The sequence below is a fragment of the Gobius niger genome (assembly GCF_951799975.1).
Source record: "Gobius niger genome assembly, chromosome: 1".
Taxonomy (NCBI): domain Eukaryota; kingdom Metazoa; phylum Chordata; class Actinopteri; order Gobiiformes; family Gobiidae; genus Gobius; species Gobius niger.
In genome coordinates, this window is record NC_136852.1 from 56059048 (window position 1) to 56072112 (window position 13065).

Sequence of the window (13065 nt, forward strand, 5' to 3'; positions counted from 1 at the left end):
TTGAGAATACTGAGAGCAGGAATTTGAAGATGTCCTTGATAGGGACTTTCTATCAAGGTGCAAAGGGAATACATTGTTTCACAAGTACTTTTTCTTTTTAAATTAAAGGCAGAGACACAAAAGCACACTTGTACATTCTGGTGTCGTTTTATGTTAAGAGAGAACAGCTCCGCTGTTACGCTGAACATCAATTGAAGAAGAAGAAAAATGAAATGAAAATCAATATTTAATTAGTAGCATCAAAAATGAAGGTCTGTAGTAAAGGACAGGTTTTCATATTCAAAATAGAGTATATAATAATAACGACAGAATCCACCTTTTGATGTAAATTTTCAATATGGTTTCCAGATCGTCACGTGTCATAGCTTCTACTAAACCGGAGGTAGGCAACGTCAGGCCCGGGGGCCAATCCCGGCCCCCCGGGCAGAATCTCAGTCCCCCAATGTGATTTAGAGAAATAGTAGCCTTCAGGTGCTCGTCATATATTTAGAATATCATGAAAAAGTGCATTTAGCTACTTCAACTTCAACTCTAAAACTAATACATGATATGACATGATAGACTCATTACATGCAAAGTGAGATATGTAGCCTTTATTTCTTAGCATTTTGCTTATTATGGCGCTCAGTTTAAAAAACAAAACAAAATAATTAGTGTAAAAAAAATTAAAATTAAAATCTCAGAAAATTTGAATATTTGGTCTGTAAGCCATAATCATCAAAATGACGACAAACAATTAAAGGCTTGACATGTGTCACTTTGCAGGTAATGAGTCTATCATATATTAGCTTCACATTTTAAGTTGATAAACAGAAGTAAATGCACGTTTTCCTAATATTCTAATTACATGACGAGCACCTGTATAGCCTAACGCTGACAAGAGACCACAGAGCCTGGCAGAACATCCCGCTAGGTCATACAGCTCCAGCCAAACGTTCAGAAACACATTTTATGTATTGTTTATTTATTTTTCAACACCATTTCCAATTGTGTGATTCTCATGGAAGATATTAAAACCCCACCTGAACCGAGTGCATTTGTTCTAAAGAAAAGAAAAGAAAAACATAACTAAAAACAACAAAGCATTAAAAAAACCTGGAGAAAATGTGCTCGGTTAAGACGGGGTTTAGGAGGTTAAACTCTGAATGAACACGTGGGAGTATGTAAGAAACAAAAAAGGTTGAAATTACTCAAAATATGTTTTGATATGATCACAGTCTGTGAAGTCAAAACCATTTCTGTGACATCATGAAGCTCAATGAGAAAATGCAAGGCAGTTTTCAAAGCAAAATGCGGCTGTGATTTGTTTGTTTTTTGTGTTCATTCATTTAAACGCCTTCAGTGAGAATCTACAATGGAAATAGTCTTGAAATAAAAGAAAACCAATACATTAAAAAGCATTTCCAAACTTTAGACCGGCGCTGCACCACAATGTAAAACATTGGCATTTAGAGAAAATGTTTTTTTTTATATATATATATATTTTTGGGCTACAAGGGTGAGGTTCGGTAAAACGATGTACTTTTATCAAGGAAAAATCCATTGGGCAATACCGCCCTCTAGCGAACAGAAGACAGTGTTACATATTCACAGGAATACCACAGGTCTGCTCACTTGTTTATTTATATCCCAGTGTCACAAACTTTAGTAGCTTTGTTACAACAGTCACTGTGGAAAATGGCACTTATCAGAAACAAAATTGTGCGTAACTAGCGGGACAATATTTAGATTGCATGGAGTCATGGACATTCACATCGAGTCTCTTATGTCGCTTATGTTACTAGCGCAGTAAAAACAAAACATGAATAAATAATCTTCACACAGACACAGAATCTGTTTGTGTACATGTTGAAAACCATGAAAGGTCTAAGCCAAAATCAGCATTTTATATAAAACAAACAGGCTATTGTTTTTGATTCATATGGTACAACCAAACAAGCACAAAAAACATCTACTTGTATAATTTCCCCAATATATAAAAACTCAAGTAAAAGAAAGCTTACGATAAAAGTATGCATAGAATTAACATGATGTCTTTGGTGCAAATGTGCAGTTTTAGTCCGAGAACAAACTCTATGACCTGAAGTTAAAAAGGCCATTACTGCAAATAAATAGACTTGCTTTGCTTGCACTTTGTTGGATATCCCCAATATCAACAGGAATGTAGTAACAACCCAGTGGATAATGGTGAAATGCTGGGACAGACTGTGAACAAACAGGAAATATGCAAATACAATCAGATGCTCAGTCACTGAATGATACTGACCAGTTAGTGTCCAAACATAGACTTTTTCTGCCTCATCACAGATCAGATGTGAGAACCCTCTAACAATTTACTCATGTTATTTTAAAGTGATCATAAAAATGGGTAGTAAGATGAGAAAAGTCTTTATGTTTGTTTGTGTCCTTGCACAGGAACATAGTCCTAGTCACATAGTAGAATGCAAGCTATATAGAGAAATTGTAAAGAAACTGTCAGCATTAAGTTGACGCCACCTGTGCTTCACAGAGCACTATAAAAACTTGACTCTGATACATTAATGTCGACAGACTGGAATGTGGTCTCAGTCTATTATAAATACACAAAGTACTAAAATAAGCAAGCAGCCTCCTTAAAATATGAAGAGAGATAATTAAATAAAACATTCCAAAATAAGGAAATACAAATATTTGTCAACAGACATTGATATAATCACACACACAAAGTGTTTTCAACAATGCATTTTCTCAATTGAGGAAGCAGGTGACTTTCATCTTTTTGACATTTTCTGTGTTGCATAAAGTTGGTTGTGCCACACAAGGCACACAAAGCAGCTCAGTTGAGAGCAACAGACCGCCACACTTCCATCACAGGAAGATAATAGCCCACAGTACTTCCTTCTTTCAAAAGCTACTTCTCATTGAAAAGGGTTTGGTTCTCCTCAAGGTGATGCTTTGTTAAAAAGTATTTAAAAAACTCGTACACTGACCATGCAATGGCCGTAGAGGGCATCTGATAGATGATTCTTGCTTGAGCCCCTTTAAAGAAGGCTGACATTCCCCCAAGTCTGTACACTGTCCTGAAGGCATTAGCCATACCTGATAAATGCCCACTAATGTTCATAGAGCTGAGTGCCACATTCTCTTGAGTGTTGAGTAGTGTTTTACACACATCCAGAGGTGTGGTTACGGCTGCAGAGACTGCCCCTGCTGCTGCCCCAGACACTATGTGAGTGCCCGGGTGGTAGAGTCTGTGAGGGTTAAGCTGCTCCTGCATGAGCTCGTATGTGATGAAGTGCACCGCCTGAAAGGGGATGTTCATGGCCAGCTGTGTGCTATAGCTGCGGTAGAAGGCACCAGCCCCTTCGTTACGCGTGATAGTCTGGACACAGTCCCACAGGCCGCGGTAAGGAGAATTATACATCTGCATCCTCTGCTTCACCACTAACACAGGGGAATTTAACATTTTATTTCTGAATACAAATAAATACACATTTAATTGAAAATGGAGTTGTGTTTGTTTAGAATCCTACTGGACCTACAGTGGGAACCAGAAGTTTACATACACTGTTTAAAAAGACAAGAGATATTTCTATTTGCTAAATGCCAGAAGAATGAGAAATAGAATTTTCTCCACGGTTATATATTACTTTTTACAAAGCCAAAAGTTTACACGTTTCGTTTCATTAATATTTGGTAGCATTGCCTTTAAACTGTATAACTTCAAACTTTTTAGATTTCCTTCCACAAGCTTCTCACAATAGTTGGCAGCAATTGACTTCAATTCCTTCAAACAGAACTGGTGTAACTGAGCCAAATTTGCACATGCCTTTTCAGCTGGATTGAGATCAGGACTTTGTGATCACCACTTCAATCATTGACTTTGTTCTCCTTAAGCTACTTTGTAACCAGTTTGGCAGCTTTGAGTCATTGTCCATTTGGAAAGCCCATCTATGCTCATGCGGCCCAGTCCCATTCCTCTCGCTTGTTCTAAGAACACTTGCTATGAGTTCCCTCCACAGTAAAGTCCCCTCAATGAGGGAAGTGCAAGTGAAGATTTTCCCCTAAGAAGTGGGACACCGCTACTATGAAAATTAGCGCAGTGATGGGAGCTCCTGCCTGTTGTGTATGCTATATTGATTTAGCTATGTTTGATAAATCAATGAAGAAGAAATATACAAAACAGAAGACGCGTATGCCGTATCCTTACAATAGTCGGGATCTTTCTGGTTTGTCGTTTTGTTTAATTTTGGCTTTGCTCAACTCAGCTACCAACTAGCTTACCATTGTGTCTAAAAACAAGAAGGCCAACACATTCAGATTGTAGAGTTTGCATCCAGTCTATGGTTAAATGCTACGCCCTTGGCCGCAAGTCTGGTCCAGAGCTGACTTGCTGCCGAGGGGCCTAAAGTATTGGGACACCCTACCCCCTTGCGGGAATGCACAACATTTAGGGGAAGGGCTCAAATCTAGAGCTAGGGTTTGAGTTATGACAGGGCCCCTGGCTAATGTCTTGAGATGTTGCTCCAATATTTCCACATAGTGTTCTTTCTTCATGATGTCATCTGTTTTGTGAAGTGCACCAGTCCCTCCTGCAGCAAAACAATCCCACAGCATGATGCTGCCACCCCTCTATTTCACAGTTGGGATGGTGTTCTCAGGCTTGCAAGATTCCCCCTTTTTCCTCCAAACGTGATGGTCATTATGGCCAAAATTATTATTATTATTATTTTTTTTTCATCAGACCGAAGGATATGTCTCCAAAAATTAAAGTTTTCACCCTTTTTTTTTTTATTTGCAAACACCAATCTGTCTTTTGATGTTTCTGTTGGAGTAAGAACTTGTTCCTGGCAGAGGACCCTCTCAGTCCATGTCGGTGCAGGACAGAGTTTCACTCTGGATGATGTCAAACTCTTACCAGGTTCAGCATCTTCACCAGGTCTTTTACATTTGTTCTTGGGTTGATATTCACATTTCAGACCACAGCACTTTAATCTCTGGGACACAGAAGCCGCTTCCTTCTGATCTGTATGATGACTAGACATTTACATCTTTTTCATACGTATAATTGTTTTAACCGATGAACCTGGCACCTTCAGGTGCCTTAAAATTGCACCCAAGGATGAACCAGACTTGTGCTTCCGAGGACATGACATCGTCATCTGGGCTTTCACAAAATGTTTAAAGGTATAGTAATATTAGTATAACTTCTGACTTTGTAGAAAGTAACAAAAAAACAAAAAAAAATCTCTCATTCTTCTGGCATTTAGCAAATAAAAATAATTTTGAAAATTCTAATTGACTTAAAAGTAAAAGTAAAAGTAAATTCTGATTTCATGTCAGATACAGAGAAAAAAATTCTAATGTGTCTTTTTATAAAGTGCATGTAAACATCTGGTTCCCGTATGTCATACATGTCACTAACAAATCCCTAACACTTAAAGGGACTATAGGGAGTTTAAAAATGTTAAAACAAAGTATTTTCCTCCCCCTACATGTTCCAGCCATGTCCTAATGTGTAGAATGAGCCCAGACCTGTTCACCACAACTGCCTCTAAAATCCTGCACTGTCACTCAAAAAGGTGTCACTTCGGCCGAATTGCCGTCATGCACGAGCTGTGCAGTTACACATATGGCCTGAGGTGGCAGTAGTGAGTATAAAATGGCCAACTTGCATCCAGCCCCTTTAACAATTGTAAAACTAAAATAACTTGTAAACTCACAAATCACGAGAATTCAGCAAGCTGGCAAGGTAACTATTATCTTACTGCACACCCGAAAAGATACTTCATTCAATTAGAAAAAAAACATATTCAAGTTCTTTGAATGGACATGCACTCCTTTTTTGAATATTTTGACTGGACTAGATCTGACTGCAGATTAAAATGTATTTTATTTATTATTATGTGTTTTAGTGTTTTTGATGCTGTTTTGTTGTTGTGGAGACATACATAAATGAATTACCTTCAGCTGGATTCATTACAGCATCATGTAGAACAGTGGCCACACTACCTGCCACTCCTAGGGACAAAAATATACATTTTAAAACAAATAATTATAAGAATATTTATACTATATACACAACACAAGAAAGAACACAGCAGCCATGATAGGAAGAAATACAATTAGTTGTGTACTACTAATACAGTAGTAGTAGTAGTAGTAGTAGTAGTAGTAGTAGTAGTAGTAGTAGTTATTTAGTTACAATCAGACAGCATTACATAGAATAGACATTCTGAAACTTTGTAGATTTACAGACTGATTAATAGTTGTGAGAAGAAGCAAAACAAATACCATTTGCAAAGTGACTATTGCGTCCATTCTGAATAACATCGCTCAATGAGCGTTTGACTCGTTCATAGCAGGCGAAGTACAGAGCATGAGCTGGTCCTGCTCCCAACATGGTGATATTTAGCCCCCTAAATGGTCGGAAGACGCCCTCAGTCCGGATAATCCTTTTCAGTGCTTCATACACACTCCGATATTGTGCATTTGGATCTGGCTGTAGGCTCTGCATCCTTGTCTTAAACAGAAAAGAGATACAGGGCAGATTAGATTTGAGTTAGACTAAAGGCTCATTCATACTTCACAAGATGCAAGAACTTCTTGTTCTTGCACCCTGATTCCATCATGGAACTGTTTAGAAAAAGAAGTTCTTGCGTCTTGTGAAGTATGAATGAAACTTTAAGCATTAAAACAGGTTTCGAAGGTGTCGCACATCATGTCCCCCTGGAGGCTGGATGTTTTGTTCTATGCAAGCCTTCTTTTTTTTAAATGTATAATCTATTAATTGCCATTATTTGAGCAGATCTAGTTTGTGGGGATAACTTTGTTGATCCTGGGAGACCATCTGAGGCTGACAATTATAAATGACTTGTTCTGCCGTAATGTTTTACAAATCACAGGCACATTTCTGTGACATTAAGGACACTCTGGACTATTACGGGAGGATGTTAAACCATTTAGCTAGAGTTAGAGTTAGTCTAGATTCAAGTATGCTTGTGTGTCTCAATCCAACAGATGAGGTGGATACATGTATACACCCACAAAGTGAGGCGTCCTCAAAATGTGCAGAGGAAAGATAAGACCACCCAAAAACAGTCAACTCCCTGATCCAAAATCATCTCTATAACACAAATCCGCACTGGATGGTCAAATAAAGTTTGTTGACCCAATACTAGATGATATTACTATCTTTTATTATCCTATTTAGTAAAGTAATCAAATGAAGGGGATGTTCTTACTTTATTCGAAATGATGGCTTCATCAATGGACAGAATTCCTCAAATCCACCAAAATGGTCCACTTTAAGACCATAAGCAATGACCAGCACTTGCACCTAATTGAGAACTAGCCACTAACAAAGCTCACACTTATATGCGCCTATTAAATAATAACTGGATAAACTTGTACAGACCAATGGCACTGGTGAGCATGCTGTCGAGCGCAAATTGGCTAACACTGAAGCTAACTAAGGATGGGCAGCTTCAATGGTTTCCACAAACAGCGGCGGTAAGTTAGCTGTGCTTTGTTGCTCGTGAAAGAGCTGATGTGGAGGCAAAGCTATCGGGGCAGTGGTTCTGCTCGCGTGCGCGTTACCTTGACAGAGTCCACGGGATACATGACGGTGTGCTCCAGGACGCCAGCCACGGCTCCCGCTGTCATGTGTATCGTCACCGGAGCATGGGGAGGCAAGCTCTCGTATTCCTCATCACCGCTGAAAGCCTCTTGGCTTTTTACCTGCGACATTTCCAGTGTTGCCACGAGCCGCTCTGAGCTCAACTCCATGCGTGTTGAGCCCTTTCTCTTTTAGATAACTCTAGGAGAGGTCTAATCGGAGTCCGCATGCATCCCCACAACATCATCACTACAGGCTGCACTCCTAGCGCCAGCCCACGTCACAGCGAGGCGGGCCTGGTCCGCTCTCGTCCAGTCACGTTACTGCTACTTACAGAGTGGGGTTTTCCTTTCACCGAATCAGCCAATTAAAAGTTCTTCCGCAACAATTTCTTGAATGGAGTCTTGACGCATGTATTTGTCACAATACTGTTGTAAAGACTTTCGAACTTCTCCCCAGTATTTGATCTCTTTATAAATGACAATGGGTTAAATGATGAAGATCAGCAAAATATCCACAATGTCGCCTCTCTATAAAGCAGGTAACAGGTTAGAATGTGTATGTTATCTAAGGCAAATTGTGCAATGCCATTGAGGGAGCATTACAAGTGAAAAGCCAAGCCCAAAGGCAGCCTATGTGACTCATTTACAACAACAACAACAAATGAATACAGATCTTTACACAACACAATAGGGATGAAACAGAGAAACAAACAATAGTTTTATTTAGTAATAGGTGCAAACAATCACAAATAGTTTGTGTTGTGCTCATATTCTTCTCTGGTTAATACCAGTGATATCACAGCTTACAGAAATGAAGCCCATCAAATCCAATCTCTATCTCATGTTTTCGACAGTGACAAGACAGAAAGTACAGTATATTGCACAAATGCTGTGAATGTCTGACTCACAACGGTAACATTAAATGAGATAATAAACAGAGCTTTTCTGCTGAGTACTGCAAACATTCTTTAAAACACATTGAAATTGATCAGATCGATAGATCAGAAATGACAAATGATAGCAATGACCAACAGTAACAGACACAATCATGCAACGTACCTAAAAGGCAAAAAGTAAGGCCTTAAAAAAGTATCATAGACTAGTACTGCAAAAGGCTCAATGTGAATCTGCAATGAAGGTATAACATTTAAATATTATTCTTAAATAATTTAATTTAACTTAAACATTGCCTCAGTTAAGCTAGAGATCAACAATTCTTTCATAGTTTTCACCATCATTTAATTAACATCAAATTCAAGCAGTGAAGTATGGGTAGATTTATAAAGCTTTCCAGAAAAGTAGATGAGAAAAAGGAGTGACTTTTGGAAAGTCCGGCATTCAGTCCAAACTTTAGAGGTTAATAGGCAGTGTGGGTGACCCAAGACCTGCTTCCAGCCACAGTGAGGAGGAAGGGCTGCATCGCTGAGCCGTGTGCCGGTGGATCCGTCTAAGCCGCAGTAAGTACAGCATAATCGATAGCAACACAATGAAGAAACACGCAAGGAATAAGTAGTGGTTGTTGACAAAAGAAAAACTGTGCCGCCAGTGGGAGTGTAATCCTTTAAGGCTTTCCTGTTGGATATCCCTAAAACAAAAGTGACAGCAGAAACTTAATATGATCCCAAAGGGGAAGAACATTGTTTGTGAAATCATTTGTTAGGACTTAAGACGTATTATTTTGTACACAAAAACACACCAAAGCTGAAAGCTGCAGATTCTAGATTTCACTTTGCAGATTTATTTACAAGCCATCTAAAAACATTAATTTGATCTTACTTAAACTTGGTAGCAAAATCATGATCTTACCTCAAAGGCAGGAATCTTGTCCGGTAAAGTATTGCTCCTAAAGTCCACTGGACTTCCTTATCATAGACCACAAGCGCAGTCTTGAGGTTTTTATAATTGTTTGGGAACGAGAAGCCTGTGTGCAAAACTTCATACATCCATGCCGACTTAAAACACTGGTACCTAGAAAAACATCCATGATGTAAAATATGTCTTGATTTTTTAAAATCTTTTTGCAGAGTAAAAAGTCAAAGGTTTGCATTTACTTTAATCTATGAAGATCAGCGTGTGAGGCAAACAACCCAGCATCAAATCGCTCCCTCAATGTCATCCACTGAGTGGCACAATAGTCCTGGAATAAAAAAAAATATTAGACCAATGACACCGATTCATAAATAAAGCAATCCATTTATTGTACCTTGGCAGCCTTTGCATACTTGGTAGCATTATAATCGCCACCTATTCGCAGTACATCCTCTGTACAATAGTAAAACTCAGAGAAGCCATAAAACTGGCTGTTGCTGAAGTCAATAGAAGGCTGATAGACACCACTAAGAGATGTTTGAGTCTCGTTGGTTCGATTAAGGTACGGCTGGAGGATTTGTCTGCACTCCTCAAAGTCTCCTGTCCCTCTTATGAAGAACTTCTGCATTGAGGGTCCGATGGTATCCTCCATGTCTGTGGGCAGACAGGGATCCAGGAAGGGAGAGTCCACGGTTTCGCCAACATGCTCCCCATGGAGCCTAAACAAGGTCAAGTAAAAATAGCACTGAAATCAAAGACAGAAAAGAGCACAGAACATTTTAGATTTGTTTGTAATGACTCACTTGTTACGACGGAAAGAATTCTTCATTATGTTTTCCTCATATCTTTGTCGTGCTGCATTGCCACCAAATCCCAAGAAAGTGGACACGTAAACTCTATAAACATGCTCTGTGCGGTGAGCATCACATCCCAAGTTGAATTCAGCCAAGAAATTTTTGGCAACTTCCTCCTAAAAATGAATCATATGAAAGAACAAGCTTTCAATTAAATGTATGTCCAACATTATCATCAGAGTAAATGTTAATGAAGGTAATGATTTTCTCTGTTAAACTGACTTTGTGGAGAGCACTACATTCACTACATGCCTAAACTCTCTAAAAACAAATTTACCCCCAAATTTGTCATGCAACAAAAGCCATGCCATCATCTTACAGTGATGAACAGAGACGAATTCATCTCCACAGGACAAATGACAGACACAAGTTTAAACAGGCAGTTGTGACAGGTTGAAGAGGGAGAAGAACAAATAGTGGGTGAGCAAAACAAAACAAAACAGAATTGATTGTGGATAATAACCTGCTGCGGAGAAGCAAAGCTTACAGTTTGGGGAACTTCGTATGCGATTTGTGTGGAGACACCACCCATGTCCAAAACACCAGCAGTCCTTTTCCTCACCAGCGCCTCCTGTTGGTCACCGCCTGGGAAGTTTACCTCAACTACAGCTTCCCCATCTAAACATGTCAGAGGACAAACTTAAAAGGTTTTCTTTTTTTCAAGAAACTGCTACAGCCACTATCATTTACCATTATGTACATGGTTAAATCTTCCCAGGACAAAGTTGATTCCAATCCATGCATAAACACCTATAAAATTGATCATTGCATTATATAGACTATAGACAACTTTATGGTAATTATTTAACAAGTTAAAAATGTGCCTTCTTGTTTTCCTGAAATTACTTCCACATGAGAATCAGAAAAAAGGAAATTGAAATCCACTGGAATATCAGTTCTCAAATCCTCAAGAAGTGCTTCTTGTTGGCTGAGTTTAAAAAACAAAAACACATCAGACAAAAAAGGTCAAGCAAAACTATTTTTCATCATATGGATGCATACCTTTCAGGAAGTATTCTCATGCCAGCTGTACACAAGATGTATAAGGGTGTTTCTTGGTGTTTATTTTTGGGAATGTGTCTTGCGGCAAAATCTAACAGGGGTTTAATGTGATCGCTGGCTTTTTCGGGAGTTTTGGCCAGTTCTGAGATGCCTGGAAAACACACAAAAAAATTGAAAAACTACTGAATAATGAGAGCTTAGTAACTAAAGCACCTGCATGCAACCTTACCTGGTTTTATCTTCATGACCACTGGTTTGTGATGCTCATCTCTCATTTGACGGATATCCAAAAGCTCATGAGGGTTACCATTGTGTCTGGGCCAGCAGTACACAAATATTCTGGAGCCACTGCTGCCACAGTCCACCACCAATCCATAATTCAAGTTAGGGTTGCTTGTGTCAGTTGCATCAATATCGGTCACCCTTGCCAAATGCCTTAAAGAAACATACATTAGCAGATTTAGGACAGATATGGGTTCTTGTTTTGTTTGAAAATGTCTGATATTATTTACACATTGGCATTGTTTTTATCTAAAATACCTGCCATGAAACAAAGGCTTCAAGTTATACAGTATTACAGGAACTTTTAACTCCCTGCAAGCTCCTCTGCAGCCTGAGAGAAGATTTATATTATACTATTATTGTTCTAGTGTTGAGCCTATCAATATACAGTAAGTCCTTTCCTCTCTTTAATGCATTTTAACTATTGCGAAGCATTACTTTAACTACGCTTTAACGTAATCCATTTGTTCTAAAGTGTTATATCTAATTAATTTATGAATACATTACATTTTGGACTTTGGTGGTATTCACCCAGTGTACCTGTGAAAGTGATTTTCTTTCATGAGCCAGATGGCAGGGCCCTTTCCAGTAACAAGTAGCATGTACAGCAGCCCTATGAGGCCAAAAACCAGGCCGATAAGAATCCACTGCCTGAATGAAGGCATCAAAAGCCTCGTCAGAACGTGTGACGACAGACTGAAATGCCATGATGCAGGGAAAAGGCACGAAATGCTTATCCTGTCAAAACATACAGACAAAGGTGAAATATTAAGCACGATCAGGTCAAACTGCTAACAAGATCAACACCCACCTTCCCATGATGACGATTGTTTTGAATTATTTTGCCATTGTTTTAGATGGGGGAATGGGGTAGATCTAGGCTCCACCATCCCATCACCTTCTGCTTAACTTCATGATCTATAAAACAAGCAAATAACAACAATTGTAAGAACTTTACTGTTTCAGATACATCAGGAATGTACTTTTAATTACCACACTTGTTATGTCAAGACAATGTTAATATGGCACATTTAAAGCACATACATATTTATATAACAACTACTCGCATATTTATTACATGTACAATACATGCAGTAATATAAATAGGATGAGGGGGAGGCTAACATGTGTCACGATAACACATAGAAGTCGCTTGAAGTCAGGTTTTGAGATGCATTTAGCAAGGCTTTAAACCCAATGAAATCTCACTTTGTTCCTGGATAATTACATAATATTGTCAGCATGCGAGGTATACCAATTGCTTGCCAAAAATAGGTCTGTTTGGTACAACACAACAACGACAGCTCCTACTTGGCTCACACAAATATGACTGCGTGACGTTAGGTAACATTTCCGTACTTACAAATTAAACTACATCAAACATCCATCGCTATCCAAACATGTTGTCATTAGATTGCCACGGGATGCTAACCGCTGGCTAAAGCCCTGCGATATGTGGCAGGTCTCAGTGGCGTGACGTGGATGCCTTTTCACTGGTGCGTTTGGTTTGTTCCTTTGA

General features: G+C 38.9%; 2 protein-coding genes across 3 annotated transcripts; both read right to left on the reverse strand.

The window, feature by feature from the left end:
* Window positions 1–1955: 1955 nt before the first annotated feature.
* On the reverse strand, window positions 1956–7834 carry slc25a37 (solute carrier family 25 member 37). Its single transcript, XM_079551264.1, has 4 exons — window positions 7579–7834; window positions 6274–6502; window positions 5944–6000; window positions 1956–3423 (listed from the first exon to the last, which is right to left on the reverse strand). Exons 1-4 carry the CDS (start codon window positions 7765–7767, stop codon window positions 2891–2893), a joined length of 1008 nt encoding a protein of 335 aa, XP_079407390.1. The 5' UTR covers window positions 7768–7834; the 3' UTR covers window positions 1956–2890.
* Window positions 7835–8357: 523 nt separating this feature from the next.
* entpd4 (ectonucleoside triphosphate diphosphohydrolase 4) lies at window positions 8358–12473 on the reverse strand. 2 transcript variants are annotated; one of them, XM_079555541.1, is made up of 12 exons: window positions 12358–12473; window positions 12087–12284; window positions 11494–11699; window positions 11265–11415; window positions 11087–11190; window positions 10953–11012; window positions 10750–10880; window positions 10212–10378; window positions 9803–10127; window positions 9651–9736; window positions 9406–9567; window positions 8358–9184 (listed from the first exon to the last, which is right to left on the reverse strand). In XM_079555541.1, the coding sequence occupies exons 1-12, from the start codon at window positions 12363–12365 to the stop codon at window positions 8950–8952; spliced, it is 1833 nt and encodes a 610-aa protein (XP_079411667.1). In that variant the 5' UTR covers window positions 12366–12473; the 3' UTR covers window positions 8358–8949. The 2 variants fall into 2 exon arrangements, with proteins under 2 accessions (XP_079411667.1, XP_079411666.1); XM_079555540.1 differs by having other exon boundaries at window positions 8361–9184; window positions 10726–10880.
* Between the last annotated feature and the right edge of the window lie 592 nt (window positions 12474–13065).